Below are 26,997 nucleotides of genomic sequence, written 5' to 3'. Positions count from 1 at the left end.
TACCCCTACAGGCCTATCTCCCCGAATAGGAGAGAGAGGCGATATAGAGACCAATCGCCCCAGATGAGAGAATCTAGGGATAGAGGAGAATCCAGGTATAGGGATTAGACCCCATCTAGAGGCCAAGTTATCAAGGAAATTGATACAATCATTTGAGGACCTCACATCGGGGGTAACACCAGAAACACCCAGAGGAACTACGCAAGGAAAGCAAAGGATCCACCAATGATTATTTACATTGTCAATTAGACCCAAGAGGCCAATAGGATGACCCCGATCACTTTCTCTCAAGAAAATGCACAAGGAGTTCACCACCCCATTGTGATGTGTTAGTGATGAGAGCCGCAGTAGCTCAAAACAGGCTTAAATGCATGCTCGTTGACAATGGAAGCTCGGTGAATATATTGTTTGGATCCACCTTTGATAAAATGCAGATTGAACATGAGTTGATCCTCATGACTAACCCGCTATTTGGATTTATTGGCGACAGCATCATCTCACGAGGGTGAATTACTCTACCTGTCGAGATGGGTTAGCCCTCCTAGTGGCCCACCACTTTATGGAGTTCCTGGTGGTAGATCACAGATCGGCTTACCATGGAGTATTGGGCTGACCTGCCTTGAAAGATCTTTGTGCAGTTACATCCATCCATTACTTGTGTATGACGTTCCCAACTGAGCATGGGATTGCTACAGTTTGAGACGACCACATGGGCTCAAGGGCGTGTTACCTCAACTCTCTGCGAAAATCCAAACTCCGCACTATTAATGTCATGATAGTAGAGGCTGCAAACGAAGCCAATGTGGACATAGAAATGTTCGACACCCCTGAACAAGGGCATACTTCCGAACAGGAGGAAGACGTCGACATGGTAGAGGCCCCTGAAGAAGTGCACATTCTTAATGAGTTAGATCCTCGAATCATCAAGTCCTAACCAAAGGCGACTCCAATGGAAGAATTGGAAACTTTCCCCACCAACCCTGAAGACCCTATTCAAGTCTTGTGGATTGGGAAAGCGCTACTCCCCGAAGTGAAAGAAGAAATGATAAACTTTCTGAAAAGGAACCTGGATGTTTTCGCTTGGAAGCACAAAGACATGGTGGGAATAGACCCAAGGGTCAGCTGCCACCACCTTATCATTAACCAATCCTGCGCCACGCATCGGCAGAAAAGATGAGCCCTCAACTCGGAACGGTATGAAACGCTCAAAAAAGAAGCCGACAAATTAAGCCACAGTGGCTTCATTAGAGAGGTCATCTATCTGAAGTGGATATCCAACACAGTCCTCGTGCAGAAACCTAGTGAGAAATGGAGGGTGTGTGTGGATTTCACAAATCTGAACAAGGCGTGTCCTGAGGACAGATTCCCCCTCCCAAGGATAGACCAACTGGTGGACTCCACTACTGGACATGAGCTCTTGAACTTCATGGATGCATACTCAGGATACAACCAGATACCCATGTTCCGATCTGATGAGGAATTCACATCGTTCATCACAGACAGAGGATTGTATTGCTATAAGGTGATGTCCTTCAGATTGAAAAATGCCGGAGCTACATATCAAAGGCTGGTCAATATGATATTTGCCAGACTCATTGACAAAACTATGGAAGTCTACATGCTGGTTAAAAGCCTCCAGGCGAAAGAACACGTAAGTTACCTCGACCAGAGCTTTCAGATTCTTAGAAAGTATAAAATGAAGTTGAACCCTCTCAAGTGCAATTTCGGGGTAGCTTCGGGCCAATTTCTAAGGTATATTGTGAACCAAAGAGGAATCGAGGCGAATCCAAAAAAGATAAGGGCCTTACTGGAAATGAGGTCACCTTAGAAGCCAGAGGAGGTCCAAAGCTTTAATGGTCGGATAGCCGCACTCAGCCACTTCATCTCTAAGGCTACTGACAAGAGTCTACCCTTCTTCAAAGTCATGAAGCAAGGAAAGAAGTTCCAATGGACGGATGAGTGTGAGGAAGCCTTCCAAGCGCAGAAGAAGCACTTAGGAGAGGCACGCCTACTATCCAAACCTGAACTACGAGAACCCCTGCTGCTGTACTTAGCGGTCTCAGACGAGGCGTTAGCGTGGTCCTTGTCAGAGAGGAAAACACGCATCAACTGTCGGTGTACTATGTTAGCAAGGCACTACTCCTAACAGAGGCACGCTACCCAGATATGGAAAAACTTGCACTCTCCCTTGTTACGACATCAAAGAAAATGAAGCCATACTTTCAGGCCCATTCAATGGAAGTGCTCACCAACTTCCCCTTGAAATAAGTACGCTTCGGGCCGTTTGCTAAAATGGACAATCGAGCTCAGCAAGTTCGACCTATTGTTCCGACCTCAAAAAGCCATCAAGGGCCAAGCTCTGGCAAATTTTGTGGCTGAGCTTGCCAAAGGCCCATAAAGAGAAGTGACGATGGAACTAACCAAGCCCCCAACATGGAACCTATTTGTGGATGGATCGTTAAGAGAAACTGGCTCCGGAGTAGGAGTCATTTTGGAAAGCTCAGAGGGCTATAAGCTAAATTGTGCAGTCAGGATCGATTTCAAAGCCTCAAACAACGTGCGAAATATGAGGCCCTCCTAGCAAGCCTTAGACTAGCGAAAGAAATACAAGTCAAAAGGCTCTTAGTAAATAGCGACTCGCAGGTTGTGGTAACTCAGGTCAAGAGAAAATTTGCAGCAAAAGACAGTGGCATGGCTGCGTATCTGAAATTGATTCTGAACCTAGTTCCTCACTTTGAGAGATTCGAACTGGTTCAAGTCCCCATGCCTCGAAAATACACATGCTGATGCCCTGTCCAAATTGGCTAGCAGCAGGGATTAAAAATTGTCCCAATTGAGCGCCTACCGAAGCCCTCTATCTCTGGAGGCGAAGAGGTACTGTGGATTGAAGGCACCCCATTTTGGATGCAACCCATCGTAGCTTACCTCAAAGATCAATCACCGCCAGCCTCAAAAAGCAATACGAAGAAATTGAGGAGAAAGGCTGCTCACTTTGTTCCCCAGGATGATGTGCTCTACAAAAGGGGCTTTGCATCGCCACTTCTCTGATGCGTTGGAAGGGAAAAGCCATGTATATACTCAGGGAGATCCATGAAGAAGTCTGTGGTAATCATTCTGGAGGAACAGCTCTGGCGCACAAAGTATTTCAACAAGACTACTTCTGGCTGACCCTGAAAAGGGACTTGACAGTTTGTTAAAAAATGTGACAAGTGTCAGTGCTTCTCAAACATTCAAAGGCAGCCTTCTCAGAGCCTCTTCGTTGTGACCAGCCCATGGCTGTTCGTCAAATGGGGCATCGACTTTATTGGCCCACTCCCAAAAGGGAGATGAAGCACTATTTTTGCCATCATTGCCACTGACTACTTCACTAAGTGGGTCGAAGCTGAACCTCTAGCAAGAATAATTGAAGTGAACACCACAAAGTTCGTTTGGAAGAACATCATTTGCAGGTTCGTCATTCCCCACTCTTTAGTATCTGACAACGGAAGGCAATTCGATAACTAAAAGATGGGAAACTTGTGTGACGAAATCAGCATAAGGAAGGACTTCTCAACACCTTATCACCCCAAGGAACCAGGCTATCAAGCATACCTTGAAAAGGAAGTTTGACGCCTCGAAAGGGGCATGGGTCGATGAGCTTTCCCATGTCCTCTGGGCCATTTGAACAACTTGTCGAACTGCAACAGGCGAAACACCCTTCTCCATGACTTACGGATCCTAAGCCATGAGTCCTGTCGAGGTGGGAATCCCCTCTAAACGTCAGATACATTTCAATGAGATCGGCAACAATGAAACTTGAGTGTACGAACTCCACCTTCTTGAAGAAAGGAGAGATTCGTACCAAATGAAATTGGCCAAGTATCAAAGAAAGATGACTCGCTATTACAATTTCAAAGTCAGAAATCGAACTCTTCATCTGGGGGACCTCGTCCTCAAAAGGGTCTTCCAATCATCGAAGCCAACCGGTTCCGAATGTTTGGACCGAACTGGGAAGGTCTTTGTCGCATCCGCAAGGAGTCACGGCCCGACACTTTTGAAATTGAAGACATGGCAAGGAAGGTGCTGTCTCATCAGTGGAACATTGAACACTTGAGAAAGTTCTATTAGTGATGTGTATGTTCTGATCCGATCAGTATTGTAACATTCCTAAGTGTTGAAACTACCTTAGTAATAATGTAAGTTGCCCGAGTTATATTACTTCAGTTTTCCACTATGTTATATGAATTAATCAATTGGTGCCTTAGTTTTTCATTATTTTGTATGGATAAGTTCTGTCATCGACTAGTTATTGTTGGTAAGCGGTGCTTAATATTAACTTATCCGTTACTCATCAAGATACAAATAGTTCAGCATAAATGAAGTATTAATACTAGAGCAAAAAATTACATTTCATTAATATCAAAAGATTACAAGAGTTGGGCCGAAGCCGTTACAATGTAGCCCTAATCTATTGGCACTATGGCCTTATCCCCCACTTCCACCACCTCTTGGGAAGCCTCTGTAGCTTCCTCGGTAGATGCAATGTCTGGGTGACCCCCAGTAGGTCCATCGAACTCCGCCTGAAGAACAGAAGTGTCCAGTGTTGGATGGATCTCCTTCAGCTGCTCCAGCATTGCCTGGGCATTCCAGGAGGCCCAATAGTTGGCGAAGGTGTCATATAAAGGATGCTCATCAAAATGATCAATGAAGTGCTGCACAACTGACTTACCGACCACCTTCACCTCAGCCTTCAAAGACTCAATCTCCTCCACTTAGGCCTCCACCCTCTGCCTCAGCTCAGCCTTCTCTTTGTTCGAGGCCTCTAGAGCCTCTATAACCAAACAGTGGTGCTCGCTGACGTGATCAAGTCACCTCGTCAAAGCAGCCACCTGGCTCTTCGTCTCGTGGAGTTCCTTCCTTAGCCTCTCGACATCAGAGTTAGCTTTCCCCAGCTGGCTCTCCGCCTCAGCCCTCTTCTTCTCCGCCTCAGCAGTCTTGGCCTCCACCCCCTACACTGCATCCCCATATTGTAAGCTCGTCTGCAACTGCTTGGCTAGGTCAACATTTTTTGCCCTGAGGTCCTTCACCAAGGCCTCAAGTTGAACACTCGTGCTCAGGGCTCTGGTGAGGCACACGGTGCTAGCAGAAGCTAGATCCTCCTCGGTACAGGAAGCAATGTGGTCTCTCCAAGCTTCAGTCCAGTATTTGTTGTGAACCACAACCACGGCTGCTATCTCAGGGGGAGGAGCATCTAGTACCTCCCCCACCAGCTTCTCCTCATTTCGTCCCAAGAAATCTGACTCTTTGTCAGGGTGAGCCCTCTTCCTCTTCTACTGTTCGGGCTGTTGAGCCGAGGTGCTGCAAAAATGGGGGCCGGAGTGGAAGCAGCCGGGCTAGCCTCTGGCGGAGCAACAACCCTTTCTCTGATCACAACCCCGGTGGGGATCGTGGTCTGGTGAGTGGCAGTCCTCACCACAGTAGGGCCCTTGGATTGTTTGCCCTTCTTCAACAAGGGGGCTTCGGCCTCTTCTTCTTCCTCCTCGGCTACGGCAGGCTGAAGTTTCTTGCTCGTCATGACCAGATTCTCTGTCTGCTTCTTATACGTAGAGGAGGTCGTCTTCAGCACCCGAGCTTCAACCATCATTTTCTGGATGGTTTTGAAGCCGAGCTTCAGAGGCCTCTTCTTGTTAAAGTTATCTGCAACAAACAGGACAAAATCAGATCATAGATTGTAATGAACGCTTTAACCATAGATTGTAATTATGTAACCTCTAGACTCACCCTGGGAGGCCATCAAATCGTGCTTCACAAAATGGATATTCTTCCTTATCAGGTCGTTATAAGACCTCCTCTATGGGGAAAGCTGATACACAATGCAGATAGTGTTGAAGTCTTCTGTAGACAACTCACACTGAGGAAGTATACCTACATGAAATAGAGAAATTAAATTTCGAACTAGAAGGGGTAGGTATGCAAGTAAATTTGAAGTTTCAGTACTCACTAAAAGTTGAGTATTTTGTTGGTGCTGTCAGGGACGCCAAGGGGTCCCCTCCATTGTATCCCACCTCCCTGAAACCTAGCACCATGAACTCTTTCAATCTTTTATGGAGCTCGACAGGTCGAGAACGAACAGAGTGTGGGCTCTCTAGGAGGTCAAGTAATACCACTCCTTCGTTTTATCCCTTCCCCCGACTGTGACCTTTGGTATATACCTAGTTTGGAAGACAGAGAAGAACATCTCTTCCCCGTAAGACACCTCCTTCCACAACATCCACGAACCCACCATTTGTCTCCAGGAGTTTGGACTTAACTGAGTAGGGGCTAACCCATAAGACCTCAACACATACCTAAAGAAGGGGTGGATTGGTAGCCTGAGCCCCGCCCTAAGGATGGCTTCGCTAATCACCACACACCCCGTCCTGGGATAGCAGGCTCACTCATCTAGCCCCAGTAATATAAAGCCCACACCATTCGGAATCCTATACTCAGTACTAAGTCTAACCAGGTCGGTTGACTTCAATTTGGAAGGATAGTCACACGTCCCTCCATGGACCGAAGTGTCTATAGGGCTATCTGGTCGTCTCCAGATGTTCCCCCCCTATAATCGCCTCGAAAATTTCAGCCGAAGTGGCCAAAATGGGCTCATCTACCCTGACAACCTCTAGGTCCCCTCCAGAACGCCCTACCCTCACAGGCCATATTTTTCAGAAAAAGTTGTGAAAAACTTGAGTACTTATAGAACTTGACCAGAATGGATGTCCTAACGCCGGAAAATGGAAATGTCGTCGGGAAACGCTTGAAACTCGTCGGAAATTGCCAATAAATTAGATAGCAATAGGGATTCCAGTTTGCGAAGGTAAAAACGTTCGAATGGCACTAAGTCCTCATTTTATAGGAGAACTCAGATGATCCGCATCGTCGAATTCAAATGATGTCAATCTAGGCCGTTCATTTCATCTCATCACAAATCTGGATCGTTGAAATGAAACGCCAAATTTGATTAACACCCAAGATCTGACTGTGCCCCTCACGCATGCATAAAGCGCGTCACCTCAAACAACAACAGTCGTCAACAATAAGTGGCCGCAACAGCCCTTTTTCTAGGAACAGCAAGCACATCCAACTGTCGCCTTGGAAATATGCGACAACCATCACATTGATTAATGTCATAATAAGACGCTTCAAATTAAAGACAGTCTATCCCAATACACCTCGAATGAAGCACTCAGCTTTACAAAGCTTTGATGCACCTGACGTCGAGTCCCCTGTGGGTCATCGCCTCGGTTGCTGCGTTCCCTCACCTTTTCCAAACCTTAGCCATCTCCCAACGCATCACCCCCTGTGGGTCAGTGCATCGATGTAGATGAGCTCTGCCTCATCTTTACAAAGCTTTGAAGCACCTGGCGCGAAGTCCCCTGTGGGTCATCGCCTCGGTCACTGCGTTCCCTCAGCTTTTTCAGGCATTAGCCATCTCCCAACGCATCGTTCCCTATGAGTCAGCGCATTGGTGCAGATGAGCTCTACACTCATCTTACAAAGTTTCGACGCACCTGACATGGAGTGCCCTGTGGGTTATCGCCTCGATTGCTGCGTTCCCTCAACTTTTCCAAGCTTTAGCCATCTCCAACTTGTCGTCCCTTGTGGGTCAGCGTCTCGATGAAAAGATAAGCTCTGCCCTCAGCTTTACAAAGCTCAAATGCACTTGACACGAAGTCCCCTATGGATTATCGTCTCGGTTCCGCATCCTCTCATAAGCTTTACAAAGTTCTAGCCATCTCCCAACGTGTCGTCCCATTTGGGTCCATGTGTCAGTGGTAGATGGGCTCCTTCCCTAGCGGAATCACAACTCATACGACTCGGTGGAACACTGAAGGCTCGTTACGAAACAACTATCAACCGAGTTGGACGCCTTACCCACATCACCTTGGTTATCACTTCGCCTCAGCCAACAGGTGTTCGGCACATTTGCTCACTTTACCCTTTCATATCAGTACTTCATCAAAATCCGCAAAACTTACTCGAAGGTCGGCATACACAAGTGGAAAAATTAGTCCACCTATGATATGAATATTCATACTTAAACTTGGGGGGGACCATTGTTACACCCCTAACTAAACCAGTTCGGAACACCACTCCCCGGAGTGCCACGTGTCCATCCGAAGTGGTTCCGGAGTTATGCCAACTCCTGATGACCTCATCATGACGAGCTGTGAGGTGAAGAGTAGATCCACTGAGGTGACCAAAGTGCCTCTTCGACTTCGAAACCTTGAGCACTTCGAGGTACTCTCTTAACAGATCCCTCTGCCTCCAATGTCAGAAAGATATCTGTCAAGATCCCCTCTGCTTCTAAGGATCAATTGATGTGATGTCTCCATAAGTCTAGTTGATGTGACGCATCAACTTTATGTCAACTCAACTTAGAAGAACTAATTGCCCGCCCACTCTAAACGTGGCTGATTGACGCCTATGAGCAGACGTCTCACACCGTCAGATGTATACACGTTTCCCACATCCAATGGTGCTCTACGTCTATAAACACCCAGGGTTTGGCAAAATACAAAGGTAATGAAACACAACTTAGCTCTTCATACTAAGAAATATATATTCTCCTCCCCACTCTCTTGCACAACTTGAGCACTGTTCCGATCAGCCAACGCTGACTTGACCATCGAAGTGTATGCGGCCGCCACCACCATCGCTAGTTCCTACCGTGTGCTTCTGATCATGTGTTGTTGTACGCTAGGAGGATTAAGTGGAATAACTATCTGTTGGCCACATAGAGGGTCCAATTCTCGAGGTCAACATTTGCTATCCAAAAAATGGGTTTCAAGTTGATGCTATAAATTTAGAGCATAACTTTTTATGCTAGAAATTGATTTGCGAAAATATGTCAACTCTATTTCACTCATTTGATCTTTAAATTGCATCTAATTGATCATATGTCATCTTCAATCATCATTTTATTGTCAGAATCAACCGTTGAATGTTTACACTTTGGTTTTCAAATTTTGGATTTCTTTCATTTTTGCCTTTCGTTTCTTCCAGTTCCACCATTTTGTATTGAGTTCAACCTAACAAACAAATTTAACTCATAATTAAATTATAACTCATTCAAATCCCTAACAAATATTTCGATCTACCGACTTGGATAAGTGTACGAAATACACTTATCAAATGTTTCCAAACTTGAATTTATTTGTCCTCAAACAAAACTGTATCGTAACTTAACCAAAAATTTTAAAAACTCATGATTAGATAATTTGCTTTTGATCTCAACATAGGAATTCTTGTATTAAAGATATGAACTGCTTCAAAATCACATTGTTCAGATTAATTTTTACTTATCCAATATATAACCAACATGTATGTGTGTGTGTGTGTGAGAGAAAATTCATGCCAGACATCATAAATTTATAAAGTGATTCAAATTTTTGATTCTCAATGGTCAAATATAACATTTCTTCTCTTATAAGATTCACACCTAAACTTATTTTTTAACACTTTTGCCGATATGTGATCTAAAATTAAATTTATATACTAGTCCTCACCTCTTTAGTTTGGTACGATCTTACTAATTGCAGCTCAATATATCAATAAATGAAGATTCTCCATATTTTTTTTATTTCTTCAACCCCCAAGAATCAATTAAGTTAATAACCTATTATCAAATGTCTAATTTTCTAAAATAAGTGTTTGGGGCTCAATTGTGTGTGTGTGTGTGTGTGTGTATTCTAACATCTTATGTGTGGACTTTTCTCCATTAAACTTTTTAAATAACTCATGTAGCGAGCTTTTGGTCGATGACTTTCAAATCAGATGACTTTAGAATACCATATTTTAAATACTTTAGCAGGCTTAATCACTCAAGTCATAAAGGCTATTAATAGACATTTCACAAAGAGAAACCTTTTTCACTGTCTTTCTTTTTAAAAATAAAATAAAAATATGAAATAATTAGTGCAAATATCAAACACTCATTTTCAAAAAACTGACCCCCTAACTTAAGATTTTTACCTAATTTACATCATATTGGCCTTGGACAATCTACACAAAATTTAGCATATATGAAATTCATATTTATCTCAATATCTCCTTACAACATGTCAATCACTCCCAAACTATTTTAAATTTGGATTAAGAATGTATAGTTTAGTGGTTGTACGAATTTAGCATTTAAGGTCCATATATATATATATTAACCAATTCAAATTTTAAAATCAAATTATTCTTTCACGATGCAAAACATAAATTTTGTGCTAAAATTATCAAGTTATACATGAATAAGCATAAATCAATCCTAACTTGCAACTTTTTCACAATTTATAGCCTAACACATGGATTCAAATATATTCATCATAGTAGGCAAATTTATCTAATCCACACAAGACATAAAAGCAAAAAATAAGCTAAAAATCATTTTTTTTTTCAAAATTTCAGATTTTTTTTCCCACTAGAACAAGCACACAAACTAATAAAAATTCAATGCCTTTTCCTCCAAATTTATAACAGATATTACCTTCAATGCCTAAAAATATAACAAGCAATATATAAAAATTAAGGACAGAAAAAGGAAACTAAATACTCCTCTGCTATAAATCTGCAGATAATGGATGGACTGGTATGAAAGTGATGGATCACTTGCTATGTATCTTCCCTTGTCCAATGTGATCAGGTGTCATGTTTCTTCAAAATAATTAGAAAAATCAATGATAATGTGGAACACTTATAATAAGCTCAGACACACCCAAAATGAAAATATATGGATGAAGATATCCTATACTATTAAAAACAATAAAAATTACTAATCCTATATCTAAAAAGCAAAATAAATATAAAAGAAGAAAATTGGGTTGCTTCTCAATAAACACTTATTTATAATCATTAGCTTGACGTTGATGTTTTGTATCATAGAATTCTAAAGAAAGCTTTTGATGACTTGCTTAGTTTACTTCTTTTGACTTTGATCCACTTTTTGTTGATTCTCCAAATCTTGACACTACCTCCTTTAATGTGATATGACTTGTCTATTCCATCCAATTCAAAATAAACTATATAGCCTTTTTCCTCGAATTCAATTATTGGACAATCGACGATGTCGAAAGAATTTGTATTAATTTCATCATTATTAATTGCCACTTCTTTGTTTGATTCCTTTGTAAGTAGTTTGTCATATTCTTTATGTTCTTTTTCAATAATTGATATCTTATCGAGTTGAATGGTCAGTTTACAGTCAAAATTCGTCGATAATGGTAATTCTTTTATTTCAACCTTTTCAAGTGGGTTATATCCCCCACCTTTTAAATTCATCACAGAAATATCCTGTACATATTTTTCTTTCATCCAACATAGCAAGTTAATTATAATATTTTACAAATGTCTCCTCGTTCAACATGGGAGGACCAATTCGCATAAGAATGATGTCACCGTCTGGATATGAAGGTACATATTCACCCTCAGGCATGTAACATTCATCAGATTTGTCAGTTGCTTATTTTTGGCTTTTTAAATATTGTTTAAAACACATATATTTGGACATAAAGGGATTAGTGCATGTATACAAGCATTGTCCAGCATAATGCATTCCATTACAAAACTCACAAATTATGTTTTTTACAAGTACATCCTCATCACCCACGACAAGATTACTTGTTTAAAAAAAAATTTACTCCTTTGCCATCACCAAAATTTTGCATATATTCTTGAATAACAATAGAAAGCACACCAATCACAAGAATGATTAGGACAGGTAGTCAAAATTATCATAAAATAACAAAATAAAAAATTCGAGTCCTACATAAAATGATAAACTCAAATTAAGTACTTGATTCCCAGCAACAGTGTGAAAAACTTGTTCAGTAAAAACTCAAAAACATACGAAATCATTGACAAATAATAGATTTAGTGAAACGAGAGTGTCGTCCTACAAAAAATAACTTCAATTCAAGTTTACTAATTAGGTATGGAACTAGAATTATGTAAACAAAAGAGAAGTTCATTTTGTAACTATTTTAAATTAATCTAAGAAAGCGGTAAAACTAGGGTTTTTATCAAATATGGATGATTATATTGGATCTAGAATCCACCTATTGCTATCTATTTCAATTCTTGATTCGTCATTTAATTCCGTTTATATGTTCTTGAAAATCGATAAAGTTAATGTATTTAACTTTCTTTTTCCAGAAAAATTAATTCTATCCTAACCACGACTCGAATATATTCCTAACCTGAATTTGAATGGTTCAAACACATTAAATTTTAGATTATCCATATGATTGCACATGTGGTAAATGTTATTTCTAACATCTGTTGTACATATGCTAATTTTACCGTGTTCTAAACTTATTGTGAATCTCTCAACTACAAAAAGCAACAAATTATTTAATTTGTGACCAATCAATTAAATAATACAATGTGTATGTATTATCAATCAAGAAACGCAAAAAATACTAAACTACTACTCATGAATTAGAAATAAATAACAAATGGGGTTCATATTTATCCAATACAAAAGTAAATCTAGCTTAACATATTAATATATAAATTACATAAAGAATAATGAAAGAATATTATCTGGATCATGAAAGAATAAAAAAGATGTCGATCTTCAAGTCCAAGGTTGAAATCTTCAAAATCTTTATGTAATTGAGTTTCAATTCCTTGCTAGGGCTTGATTTCGTGTCCCAAAAGTAATGAATTGGCACCTTGTTCTTGATAAATTTGGTGATAATATTGTGTATGAAGAGACAAGAGAGATTTTTTTTCTATTTTATTTTATTTTATGTGCAACCTTTGTTCCCTATTTTGTGAGAGCTAGGAAATAAGTCAAAATCAAAGCACGGCACATACCGGAATTCTTTGTCTTCTATCTGATGGGTCACTGCGATTGATATCAACTCATTGTATCATTTATTTGATTATTCCACCTTATCCCCTTTTGGAGACTCAAATTATTAGGCATAAGGGAATTTCAAACCTCTTTAAGATCCTCACTTGTAAATTGGAGAAAAAATATCACCCTTTTTGTTCAATAAGATCCCAAAGTGGATGATTGACTCATTCCATACTAGAAATAATCGTAAAAAATCCTTGTCCAAATTAGATTCCAAAAGAGTTTGAGTTGCAAAAGAAAACTATTGATTCGTCTGCAAAAAAAGCCCCCATGTGTCACAAGCATAAACACCGTGTGCACGCCATTTATCCATATTGCTCTCGGGTCAAGAATTTGTGTGTTGAGTGCACGCCATTGAATGGCCCGCGCGCGCCGTTTTGTGCACTATTATCCCCGAGTAGCTTTCGTAATTTGGTCATAATTTTCTCTTTTGATATCCGATTAAGGTGATTTAAAGTGCATTGGAAAGTTAAATCAAAAGATTACAATATGTCCAAATACAATTTTCCAATCGAATGTTTCCTACCTAAAAAATGGGTCTGAATTTGAGGTTAAAAATTCAGAGCATAATTTCTTCGACCGGAAATTGATTTGGAAAAATACTTCAACTCTATTTCACTCATTTGACCTTCAAATTGCATCCAATTGATCATACGTGATCTTCAATTATCATCTTATGGTCCGAAAAAATTGTTGAATGTTTACACTTTGGTCCCCCAAACTTTAAATTTCTTTCGTTTTTGCCCTTTTTTCGTTCATTTCTTTTAATTCCACCAATTTGTAATGAGTTCAATCTAACAAACATATTTAACACATAATTGAACTATAACTTATTCATATCACTAACAAATACTCCAATTTACTTACACTTATCAGATTCCTCTTCAGCTCTTCCCCGCACAAAATATTCCTTCATTTTTCCACATTCTTGGAATTCTAAGGATTCCCACTTTCGTGAAAACATTTTTCCTCCCATGAAGAGTAACAGACAAACAACTTTCTTGATCAATTTCAAGAATTTCTGCCCCTTTTTCTCGCTCCAGTTTGCAGCTTTCCTTCGAAGAAATCATCCAAAAATCTGAAGAAAAAGCACATGACAAAATCCAAGAAATCAAGGAGACAAGATGATGGCGTATTCAACCTTGAAACCGATTAGATATGCCAACTCGATTTTCTTCCTACCTATTAAACGTAGTTATTCATATTTTATATGTCGACTGAAAATATAATTTTTATTGAGTTTAATATATCAATTTGCCCAAATTTACATTAGAGATCGACTTACTTGATCCTGACCAAACTTAACCCGTTGGCTAAATGATACATTCTGGTTTTTCCAAAAGAACTCCACAAATCTGTAAGTTGAAAGACAGAAGTTCAATACCAACAGTCTTATGTTCAAGAACCAAAGAGAAAACCTTTTCCTTTTTTCCCATTTTTTTCAAACTCTGAAATTGCAAGAAACAGAGTTTGCACCACATCATCAACATTACGAGAATTAAATACGCGGGGTACTCTTCAATCTAATAACACTCAACTCAAAATAGTACGGTTATAAATAGCAAAATCCGAATAGACTACATAGTCGTAGTCATTTTTTTAAGATACGAGGAATAATATTTGTAATTCCGCAGACCAATCGAAGCCTTAACACACCCCGTTAGTCTTCTTCTTGTCAGCAACAAATTTCATCCATGCTGTAGTGATCTCCCTTTGTACCTCAATGTCACTTTTCTTCACCACGCCACCATTCTGGGCTTGCTCTTCAGTGGCAGCCACTTTCTCGGTAACTCTAGCCGGAAGCGTATCAAGATCACGTAAAACTTTGTCGATGTCGATGACGAGGCGCTCGGCTAAAGTCCTTGAAAAATCTTCGCGTATAACAACTCGAAGAACTGTCACATGTTGTGCGTCTGGTGGCATGGTATAGGCCGGGACGATCCACCCAAATCGACGTAGCATGTCAGACACCTCGAACTCAGTGTGACGGCTACTGTCCTTGAGAGAGAATGCCACCAATGGGACTCCATTGTCCTTTGATACAATGTTAAAGCGTCCCGTTTTCTCCAGGCCGGCCTTGAGTACCATTGCATTTTCTTGACAATTTTCCATGATGTTCTTGTACCCCTGATCAATCAAAACCTTGATCAATAATCGAACTGAGATAATTGAGTTGGATCAAGAATAGATTGATTTTCTTTCACTTAATTACCTCGTAACCCAAGCGAATGAGTTGATAGTATTGAGCAATTACTTGACTAGAACCTGCAATATAAAAAACGGTATATAGTTTAGTATCCCACAATCCATTTTGACCTAAAGTATTAGACCATGTTTGGTAAACAGTATTGAACAACAGTATTCAATCCCCCTTCCAAGCCAATGTAACATAATTTTTTTGGTCGGTCTTAATATTATGAGTGAAAACTATAACCTTTAGAAAAGTTGAGTGTGAAAGTGGGTTGATCAGCTCCAAGGTAGTTAATGTGGAATATGAGTTCTTCAGGCAGGTCCTCCTTGTTCCTCCAGATTACCCAACCAATCCCAGCATACACAAGTCCATACTTGTGCCCACTCACATTAATACTCTTCACCAATGGCAGCCTAAAATCCCATTCAAGTTCTGGGTATAGAAATGGTGCAATGAACCCACCACTTGCTGCATCCACATGAATTGGAGTGTCCCACCTGCACACAATTAATTAAACCCCGGCTCGTCAAAGACTTGACACATGAAATTTTCATAAATAAGTGACGATGTAGCTTGAAGCCTAAATTGAGAAAGACGCATACCCAGTTTCTTGATTCTTTTTCACCAAAAGGTCGTTCAAGGTCTTAACATCTTCAAATTCTCCATTAAGAGTAGAACCCAAGATTGCAGCAACACAAATTGTGTTCTCATCTACCATTTCCACAGCTTTCTTAGGGTCCATTACATAGTAGCCATCTCTCAGCTTAACCTCCTTCAGTTCCACTTCAAAATACCTAGCAAATTTTTCCCAACAAACCTGTGCAAAGGCCAATTTAAATAAATGCATGACCAATTAATATTCCAGCTTAATTCGTCACATAACGTTTTTATATATATTTGTACATACCTGAACATTGGCACCAGTGACAATGTTAGGCTTGTCACAGGGTTTACCGAGGGCTTTCATCTTGTTTTGCCATTTTCTTTTGAATGCTAAGCCTGCAAGCATAATGGCTTCCGATGATCCTACTGTTCCAACTCCAATTGCCGCCTCCCCATCTCCCAATGGCGCGTTAAAAAGATGTGCGATCATGTTAACGCATCGATTCTGCAAGTGATACGAGTTTTATTTGATGGTCAATTAATAACATGTTTGGTAAATTGCAATGAAAATATTTGATGCAATTAAAAGAAATGAAGTTGAAATTGTATTTGATCTTTTTTTTTTCTTTTTTTTAAATGGTCATGGCTTATGAATTTAATTACTAAATGGCATTTCTCTTTCTTGAGAAAGAACACAATTAACCCTTGTTTGGCATTGCTAAAAAATCGGATTGAAGTCTAAAGTTAAAGTCAACAATTGATTTTAACCACACATTTCATAAGCTCCACAACTTTCAACCACATATTTCATTAACTTTTATCAAAATATACTAAAAATCTGATTTTAATTTTTACCAAATTATTAATACGAAGTCCAATGCGGTCCAAACTATTACTTGTACATATATGGTCATGTTCAAAACATTTGACGTTGACATCAAACGATCGAATTGTTTCTGTTTTCTACGTCGAATTGTTAAAAAAAAGGTGACCAAGTCCTCATTCAATTTTCTTAATTAATTTTTATAATAGTTAATGAAATGTGTAGTTAAAAAGTCGATAAAAGTTACGAATCTCATTAAATATATGTAGTTAAAATTAATTATTTATTTAGATTTATATTTATTATCATTTTTTTAGTTAAATCAAACAGGCTGAAATTTCTATTTCATTAAATTGAAATAAGCAAATAAATAATGTTTGTTTATTTTTTCTTTTATTTCTTGGCATAAAGTTAAAATACTAAAATATTTGGGATGCTTTTTGACGGTCGGTCTTGGGTCACTTGGCACATGATTCATCGCCGCAAACAACGGCTTAAAGTTAGGTATACATTAAATCATTTTTTCATATTATAATCAATAAATTTTTATGGCCATTCCCCCTTTAACATAGCGAAGGTCACATTAGTAATGAATGATACATTTAGGCATGTGGGCCTAACCTAAGCTTAACTTATTTTTAACTAATTTTTTATTTAGTACTTTTTTTTTGTTAATAATAATTAGAACAATCAATTATTTTAAGGTTAAATCATGAATTTAGAAGCAAACATCACGCCTAAGTAGGGTTGAGTATCGGCCAATTACAATGAAAACATCTACTAGTAATTTTGGTCGATTTCTTTTCAAGCGTTCGAAAAAAATGTATAAAGTCAAATTCTTATGTAAATTTTGGGATCCGTTTTCATTTTTTTGTTACATACAACAAAAAAGGTGTTGGTTATTCAAAATACATATTAGTTCACATAACTTATGGTTTATTTATTTGAGAGATTATTACAAAATGTAATTAGAAAATTAATTAAATTTAAGATCTTTAACTGGAGAATCAAATTTGAACCAAATTGATACGATTCAATCCCCATCTCTTAAAAGGTGAGCGAAGGGACAATTACCAACTATAGGATATATTCAACCTGGGCCCCACCAAAAAATAAAGAAACAAAAATTAAAGTAATTATATTGATCGTGGGGTTGTTAGAACTTTGACAAAGTTTTTCTAAAAGTATTAGTTTATATAGATAAAAGGTAGAAAAAAATTTTAAATCTCATGAAGTGTATAGTTAAAATAAATTATTAAGTTTGACATCAACTTATTAAACTATTCCGAACGATCGCAGAGCATTTATCACAAAAGGAAATTTAGAAAAATTTTCATCTGAGTAATACTTTTTATAAACACAGACCGCTATAGACGGTTTATGTGGCACTCCACATAACTTTAAAAAGGCAAAACATCCTACTTGACATAACTTCTTTTCGATATAAACCAAAAAAAAAAAATTAATTTGATATTTGAAGCTGTATAAAACGCCACATAAGCTGATTACGACAAATAGTTGCTATGAAAAGCATTATTCCTTTCTTCCAATCTATTTTAGAATAATATTTGTGGGGGGTATTAACAATTATGCACGATCATCTCTCGCAGCGAAAGAAACTACTTTACATAAGTATATATTCCCACCATCTACAAGGGAAAAAATAATCCTAGATACTATACCACTTCGTAAATCTGTGGGACAGATTCTAAGAAACTAATGCAAAAGAAATGAATTCAAATAATCCTATCTTGTTCATTGAATTTGCAGATCACTAATTTGCAAATGTCAATCTCAGTTGATCGATCTGTCTATAAGGAAAGTGTATCGAATGTATTTCCAAGCTTATCCGAGAAATATGAAACTCAATCAATATATATATATATATATTAAACTATGAAACTTGCCCAGAAATTTCAGTTAAATATATGTAAATGACTTGCCTGAAGCTCAGTGGTGACGGGGTACTCATCCATATCGACATAATTCTTGTTAATGGAATCCATGATGAGCTTGTCACACTCAGGTTCCATCCATGTTGTGACAAAAGAAGCCAGATTCAATCTTGGATTCCCATCCAACATAAGTTCATCGTTGATGATTTGGTATGCGGCTTCCTTAGGAATCGAATTCTCGGGAACCTTAAATCTATACATCACATTTTTAATTGCATCATCTATATCGATATATATTATGTTCTTTTATGGGGTTCAGCGATCCGAATAAGCATAAGAAACAAATATAGATATATACAAAGAGCTTAAAATTACCTTGGAAGAGAATTCCGAACGTATCGAGAAGCGAACGTCGAGTGAATCGAGACGTCGGATTGGGAGGATGCCTTGGATAGAACCATGATAATATTGTTGTGAAAGACCAAGTTAAGAAGAAGATACAGAAAAAGGAAGAAATGTTAGAGATTTTTTGTTGGGCAAACGTTTAGACAAAGTAATGTGATTATATAGAGTGAGAAAGTACACAAAAGTCTTAGAAATAAATAATTGATATTAAATTAATCAAGAAAGTGTAGCGTTAGAATCCCACCTTCCTCAAATTCAAACTAAGTGCTTGTCCAATACAATGGAAAACGCGTGAAAAAAAGGAAAAAAAAAAAGAACTTTCCACAGATTAAAAAAACCAAAAGAATATATATAATGAGATGTCTTGTATCTCATATATGATTTGACCAAATTGTATGGAATTTTTATAATTTTTTTTGAAAAATCAGAAACAAGTGATCGATGACTTTTGTTTCTCATATTCCATAGACTTTTGGTCAAAATAGAAAACCGAAGTCTTGTATCTTCTGCATTTTTCGTAGGTCTTTTTCTTTAAATTCAAAAGTGACTAAGTCAATACTTCTCAGAAGCTCTTTAAAATCTTTTTTTTTTTCACATCGTTGTTTTCAATTACACATTGCACCAATAAAAATATATTATTTATTGATATTTTTATGGGGCAAAAATGAAATGACTCAATCAAATGAAAATTTAGACCATTTGTATACTTTATCAAAATGTCTTTTGAGTTCCATGTGCACCGGTAAAGGTTGCTTTCAATTAGTCGTCGCAAATTGAGACTCAAGGGAAACGAGTCCTCCTTTTGACAAATTTGACAAATCAGTACAAGATTATTAAAAGTGGCAACAATGGAAAATGTATTTTACTAGGTCGGCTGACAATGTCACAAATAGGTTGGCGATAAGAACCGTCAATTCGGTGCAATTCATATTTCAATCTAATTAACCTCTACTCTATTGTAAAAAATCAATATACTCTACGATATGAGCTTAAATTTGTTATTAAAAAGGCAAAACAAAAAGAGATGATAAAAATCAATGGACGATGTCCATAACGATGTCCACCCAAGTCAGGCATTTTCTCTCCCCGTTATCGTTTGGGGCGGGGCCGATTGAGATGATTGTATTGTTTACGTATTTGTTTAATTTTTTAACTCATTTTAATGCTCCATTCAATCAAATGAGACAATAATATAGTTATTAAAATTTTTAATTAATTAATTTATTTTTAAAAGTTAAATTATTCAAATATATTTGGTAAACTAAGATTTTTATTGTCTATTATATTCCTTAAATAATCTTAGTTACCATTTTCTATTAGAATTAATGAGATTTCGTGGAGCTTTTCTATTTAGCGCTTGTTTGAATTCTATTATTTCATAATAATGCATTTTAGAATATGAGATTTATGATGAATGTGTGGTTAAAAAATAAGAAGTTTTTTTGAATTTACGTGTAGTATCATTTTATTAAAAAATGTGTGGTTAAAAAGAATAGAGGAAAATATATTTTAAAAATTTTAGAAATCAAACAAGGGCTTAAAGTATTGAATTCTTAAAAAATAATTAAATTAAATTAAATCAAACGGGGGCAAGGCCTGTACCCATACTGTACTCGACCTGATTACCAAATTAAGCGGGTAATCCTCGCCTCATTCGGGGCGGGTCCCCACGGTATTGAGTTTGATGGGTATTTTTGCCATTCCTAGATGTGAATCCCCTTCATATGAGGGGGTGGATACCGCGCTATGTACAAATAATATATTTTAAAATCAATAGATTTGTGTGTATTTCATTAAGAATCAAAGCTCTATATTTATGTAGAATAATTAGGGATACAATGGTAATAATTTATAAGATTGTAGGAGTACAATTATCATTCACTAATAAACTTACTATTTACAACACTTCTCATTAAATGACACATTATAAAATATTCGTTTCGTTAAAACCTTGTTTGACTAAATTCAATGGGAAAAAAAATCAAACGAATGAAAAAGAGTACAATTATTTTAGAATATTAAAAATAAATGCTACCTCATTAAAACTTTATTAGAAACATTTAGTTGAATAAAATTTAATCGAAGAAAAAAAAAGCATAGCTACTACACCTGATGTTGATCACTAAAAATATTTGAGTTGACGTATTCCAATCTCATGAAACAATTTATTGAATGTTGATGTCGGCAATATTTTTGTGAATAAAACGATCACATTATCATTTAAGTGAATTTGTTGGAATCAATGTCGTCATTCGTTTAAAGCTTATGTTTATTAAAGAATTTTAGAGAAACATGTTCGATTGATATAGCTTTCTTCGAGTTGTGGAATATTAGTTGCATTGTCTTCATATAAGATTATTAGACTATTTTTGGTTAAAGTTAAAGTCGCATGATGCTTGGATATGAAGGATCATGTTCTTCAGCCATACACATTCTTCCACTGCTTCATGGATTTCAATAATTTCTGAATGATTTTGAGGATATTGCTATCAAAAATTGCTTCACAAATCTAAATGATATATCTATTCCACTATGTCGAAACACATACCCTGCTTGTGAATTAGCTTTATAAGGGTCAGAACGAAAACCTGCATCTACATATCTTATTAAAGCATATTTTAACAATAAAATAATCTCAAATTAATAGTACATTTTGTTGATCTTGTGAATTGAACCTCCACGTGGCCAACCGAGAGTCACTCCACGTGTTCCTCCCTATGCATAATAACACAAGGTCAGAAGTACACGGTCGAAACCAGCGGGGGTGGCGGCGGCCGCATACACTCCGACGATCAAGTCAGTAGTTGGTGATCGGAATGGTGCCAGAATTGTGCAAGAGTGGGGAGGAGAAAACTATACTCGTATGTGGGTAGCTTAGTTTAGCGTGAGTTTCATTACCTTTGCCTCTTGCCAAACCTTAGAGACACATGTATGCATCTAACAGTCTGAGGTATCCGCTCGTAGGCGTCAATCAACCACATCTAGAGCGTGCGAGTAATTAGTTCTTCTGCGTTAAATTGATATAAAGTTGATACGTCACATCAATCAATCCGTGGAGATGTCACGTCAATTAATCCATTGAGGTAAAGGGGATCCTGACAAAGATCTCTCTCTGAAACTGGCGGCGGAGAGCTGTTTGAAGAAGCGCCTCAACGTACCCCACGCTTCGGCATGGGACACTTCAGATGCCTTGGCAGATTTACTTAGCGATTAGCATGTGGACTTAAAGTTAGATCAAGGCTTGTATCACTTTGGAGGGCTGAGGGGTGGGCACGATGTGTCGAAGTGGTTTGGTTAGGGAGCGTAATAGTGGTCTCCCCAAGTTCAGGGATGAATATTTATATTATTCGTGGACTCGTTAGAACGATTATGTTGGCCTTTGAGAGATCAGGTTCTATTGGAGTGTTGACCCTATAGTGGAAGTGAGTAGATGGATAGAAGCCTTTGGGGGTTAAAGTGCGTTGTTAGCTGAGACTGATGTGTCAGAGCTTGTAAAGCTGATAGGGGAGTTCATCTTAGACCGATGCGTTGACCTACAGGGGACGACGCTTGGAAGATGGCTTGAGACTTCGTAAAGCTTTTATAGCTCTGCGATTGAGACGATGACCCACAGGGGTCTCCTTCTGGGGAGAGTTGAAGCTTTGTAAAGCTGGCAAGAGAGCTCATATGTGACCGATGAGCTGACCTATAAGGGACGACGTTTGGGAAATGGCTTGAGGCTTTATAACGCTTTTGTAGCTCTGCTACCGAGGGGATGACCCATAGGGGTCTTCATCTGGGGAGAGTTTAAGCTTTGTGAAGCTGATAAGAGAGTTCATCTACGACCGATACGCTGACCCATAGGGGACGATGCTTGGGAGATGGCTTGAGGCTTTGTAAAGCTTTTGTAACTTTACGACCGAGACGATGACCCACAGGGGTCTCTGTCTGGGGAGAGTTGAATTTGTGAAGCTGATACGCATGATCCGACGTGCCTTAAGAAAGCCGAGGAATTTGATCTGAAGTGGCGTATTCTGACGTTAATCGATGTGATAGCTATCGCGTATTTCCAAAGCGACAATTGGGTGCGATGCCCATTCCCAGAAAAAGCTGCTTTGGCTACTTATTGTAGAAGGCTGTTGTAATTCGAGGCAACGCGTTTGGGGCTTGCGTGGGATTCACAACTAGATCTCAGGCGTTCATCAAATCTGACGTTTCGTTTCGATGCTTTGGATTTAGCGATGCAATCAATGGCCTATATTAATAGCATTTGAATTGGGCGGTCGAAATCATGAGAGGCTCCTTATAAAAGGCTTTAGTGTTGGCATTCGAAAGCTTTCACGCTTGCAAACTCAGAAAAGCTCATTGCTCTCAAAACTTTTGCGACTTCTGGCGATTTTCGACGATGGTACAAGTTTTTCTACTACTTTCGGCGGTCTTGAGACGTCGATTTGAGTTTTCCAATGGTAAAACGCAGATTTCAGTTGACTTGTAAGTATTTTTCTAAGTTTCTTGCCCTCTCATTCTGAAAAATGTCTTCTGAGGGTGGTGGATCTTCTAAGAGGGATCTAAAGATAATGAGGGTAGATGACCCTATTCTGGTAACCTCTCTCGAACTCTCCGAGGTGGTATTAGGGAGGAGAACCTATGGAGGCGTCCTGACAGGCCCGTGGATATTTCAATCCACTGGGGCGTTTGACGACCCTTTGAAACTTAAGTTTGCCGACTTCGATAGACTTAGGAAATAGTATAAGATACCAGATAATGTGGGTCTGATTTTTCCGGAGCCTGATGAGTGGGCCTGCTACCCTAGGCCGGGATGTATGGCTATTAGTGAGGCCGTCCTCAAGGCGGGGCTTATTTTACCCATTCACCCTTATGCTCTGAGGTCCTATAGCTTAGCTCAGACCCAGTCAGACCCAAACTCTTAGAGCCAAATGGTTGGGTCATGGATACTGTGGAAGGAGGCATTTTATGGGGTGGAGATGCCCTTCCCTGTCTTTCAAGCCCTGTACATTCCTAAGGTTGCAGCGGCGGTGATAAGACCAGGGGGTGGTATTATCTGACCTCATTAGGTTCCCAAACTCCATTCGTGCTCGATTTGCCAAGCTCCATCAAGGATTGGAAGAGCTTGTGGTGCTGGGCTTCCGGGAGATGGGATATAATGGAGGGGGAACCCTTGGCGCTTCTTACGGTCCCCGCCAAGTAGTCGACACTTAGTGAGTACTGGAGATTTCTAATTAATATTAACCACTTCGGTTTGATTGCTAACTCTGTTGTTCTTGTAGGCGTCCTTTCTCGGTGTGAGTTATCCACTAACGAATTTGTTACGATCTGCATCGTCTACCAGCTCCCACCAAAGAGAAGGTCGCACAATGAGCTGATCAGGAAGAACATCCACTTTGTCGAACACGAACTACTGATGGCTTCTCAAGGTAGGTTATCTGAAGTAATCTTATTATAAAGTTTTTTGAGCTCGTAACACTTGCTAATTTTCACGCGTATTGATACAGACGACTTCAACAAGAAGAGGTCGGTGGGGCCCAATTTCAAAACAATCCAAAAGATGATGGCCGAAGCACTGGCCTTAAAGACTTCCTCCTTAGCATACAAGACGCAAACTGAGGACTTGGTGGCTGCGAGAAAGAATTTCTAGCCTGCGGCTAAGGAGGAGGAGGATCCCAAGGCAGCCCTACTAAGGAAGGAAAAAAGGGCTACAATTCTTCGGGAGGCCCACAGTGGCAAGGCCTGCTCCAGTTCTCTGGCAAACCACAATCCCCACTAGGGTGGCTATAAGGGAGAGGGTAGCTCTTCTCCCTGAAGCTTCTATTGCTGCCTCAGTCGACACTCCATTTTTTGCTATTCTACTTATGCAAGTGCTGGGGCAGTAGAGGAAGAAGAGGGCTACCCTAGAGAAGGAGGTGGACTTCTTGGGCACTAGCACTGAGGAGCCCGTGAAGAAAGTGTTCGAGGCTCTGCCTCTTGAGACAGGGTCTATGGCAGTGGTCCATAGCAAGTATTGGACGGAGGCGTGGAGGGGCCATACAGCCTCATGCACTGTCGAAGACCTCATAGCAACGAACAACACCTGTATTGCTCGAGCCCTCAGCACTAGCGTCCAGCTGAAGGGTCTAGTGAAGGATCTCCGAGCTAAGAAGGACGATCTGGTGAAGCAGTTAGAAGAGGCAGTACATTATGGGGATGTAGTGCAGGCTGTCGAGGCTAAGGTTACGGAGGCAGAGAAGAAGAAGCTGGAGGTGGAGGGCTAATACTGAAGTGGAAAGGATGAAAAAGGAGTTGTATGAGATGGAGATTCAGGTGGCAGCTCTGACGAGGCAAGTTGATCACGCTAACAAGCACCACCGTTTGGCTACTAAAGCTCAAGCTGAGCCAATGGTCAGAGGCACAGGGGAAAAGCCAATAATCATGCCTACTAGGGACGTTTTTGATGCCTTAGAGAACCAAAAATTCATTCTTTGTCTCCAACCCAAAGATGGTATGTGAGAGATGCCTATCGCCGTCGATATTTGATTTCATAGAAATTTCGCCAGGTCGCTGCCATCCAACGAATGGTCGAGAGATTTACAATGAAGTGTAGCACAATATACACATTTTGATGCTAAGGAGATCCCCACCATTTGTATTCTTTCATCCACAGTAAGCGCCTTATGTATAGCTTTCCAAGTAACGAAAGAGATTTTTTTTGGAATTATTGGATGCCATACCCATTTATCCCAATCTACACGCTCCCGTTTGGCTCAAATAAGCTCCCAAGTGCTCCCAGTGCAAAACATGCCATCTGGAGATGGTTTCCAAACAACTTTATCCACTCCTTCACGTAACTTTGGAACGTATTCTATTGCAGCTTTAGCTAAATCATTCCATATTAGATATGATAAGACATCTTCATTGCACCCCCTTGAGGTCACCACAGCATTTAACCTCAACTCAGGCTCCACTACCTCCACCAGGTTTGATAGCGGTGTTAGACCAAACCAATTATCTTGCCACAAATTAACATCTCCGCCTTTTATGTGTCATACCGAATTTTCAATTACTATAGGTATCAAACTTGCTATGCTCTTCCAAAAAGGTGAGTTTAAGACTAATATCTGGATCTCATTGTATGAGGAAAATATTTTGCTTTTAGGAAAAGTTGTAGTAGAGAAACAGAAAAACAAATTTTCCAAGCAAATCTTGTTTTTAGGGCCATTTGTACTTTTGCTAAGTCTCGAATGCTTAGACCTCCTTCCAATACTAGTTTGGTTATTTTTCCAAAAGTCACCCAATGTTCGATTAGCTTTACCATCTGCCTTTCCCTAAATAAATTTTGAGATCAAAGAATGAATTTGATTAATAACCCCTTGAGGTACACAGATGACTGCTAAGATATGTATAGGCATATTTGAAAGAACATGCTTTACAAGAGTTAATCTTCCTCCAAATGATAAGAGTAAAGATTTCCAGCCAGATATTTTCTTTCTCACCTTTATAATCAGGGCCTCAAAATGTCTGATACATAAATGACCTAGAGATATTGGAGCACCCAGATATGTGATTGGAAAAGATCCTTGTGTGAAGTTACTTAAAGGAAGTGATTCATTTTTCCTCGACAAGTATATGTGTTTCAAGAAAAATATTACTGATTTCCTGTGATTCACTTTCTGCCTCGACATATTTTCATAAATGCCTAAAATCTCCACCACTGCTTTAATGGATGCTTTGAAGACGGAAAAACCCTTCTGAGTACGAGGTCACCCAAATGAAGAGTTCGGTTCTTGACCTTTGAGTTTTAACAGCGAGTCATCTTTCTCTGGTGCATAGCCAATTTGACTTGGGAGGAATCCCTCCTTTCTTCTAGGAGGTGGAGTTCGCACATCCGGGCTTCGTCGTTGCTAATTTCATTGAAATGTATTCGACGATGCAAGGGGACTCCCACTTCCACCAGACTTATAGCCTCAGCTCCGTAGGTCATGGAGAATGGTGTTTTCTCGTGTTGCAATTCTGCAAGTTGTGCATATGGCCCAGAGGATATGGGAAAGCTCATCGACCTAAGCTCCCTTCGAGGCATCAAGCTTCCTTTTCAAGGTGTGCTTGATCATTTTATTTACTACCTTAACTTGACCATTTGCTTGGGGTTGATGAGGCGTTGAGAATTCCTTCCTTATACCCAATTCGTTACACAAATTCCGCATCTTTTTATTATCAAACTGCCTTCCATTGTCGGACACTA

General features: G+C 39.2%; 1 protein-coding gene across 1 annotated transcript; it reads right to left on the bottom strand.

Annotated features, from left to right (window-relative positions):
- Nucleotides 1-14,086: 14,086 nt before the first annotated feature.
- LOC111379668 (glutamate decarboxylase) lies at nt 14,087-18,937 on the bottom strand. The gene is made up of 7 exons (XM_023003091.1): nt 18,756-18,937; nt 18,429-18,633; nt 15,967-16,167; nt 15,662-15,876; nt 15,303-15,556; nt 15,081-15,133; nt 14,087-14,995 (listed from the first exon to the last, which is right to left on the bottom strand). Exons 1-7 carry the CDS (start codon nt 18,839-18,841, stop codon nt 14,516-14,518), a joined length of 1,494 nt encoding a protein of 497 aa, XP_022858859.1. The 5' UTR covers nt 18,842-18,937; the 3' UTR covers nt 14,087-14,515.
- Between the last annotated feature and the right edge of the window lie 8,060 nt (nt 18,938-26,997).

Source organism: Olea europaea, unplaced genomic scaffold, assembly GCF_002742605.1.
Source record: "Olea europaea var. sylvestris unplaced genomic scaffold, O_europaea_v1 scaffold2018, whole genome shotgun sequence".
In the NCBI taxonomy this organism is placed as follows: Eukaryota; Viridiplantae; Streptophyta; class Magnoliopsida; order Lamiales; family Oleaceae; genus Olea; species Olea europaea.
This window is presented reverse-complemented; position numbering and strand designations above follow the sequence as displayed.

What these genes read in the sequence shown, in the direction of transcription:
- LOC111379668 (XM_023003091.1), bottom strand. Translation starts at nt 18,841, where the DNA reads ATGGTTCTATCCAAGGCATCCTCCCAATCCGACGTCTCGATTCACTCG. An exon ending in GTTCGGAATTCTCTTCCAAG is followed by an intron (nt 18,634 to 18,755) that starts GTAATTTTAAGC and finishes TGTGATGTATAG; the next exon opens with ATTTAAGGTTCCCGAGAATT. An exon ending in AAAAAGAATCAAGAAACTGG is followed by an intron (nt 15,557 to 15,661) that starts GTATGCGTCTTT and finishes AATTGTGTGCAG; the next exon opens with GTGGGACACTCCAATTCATG.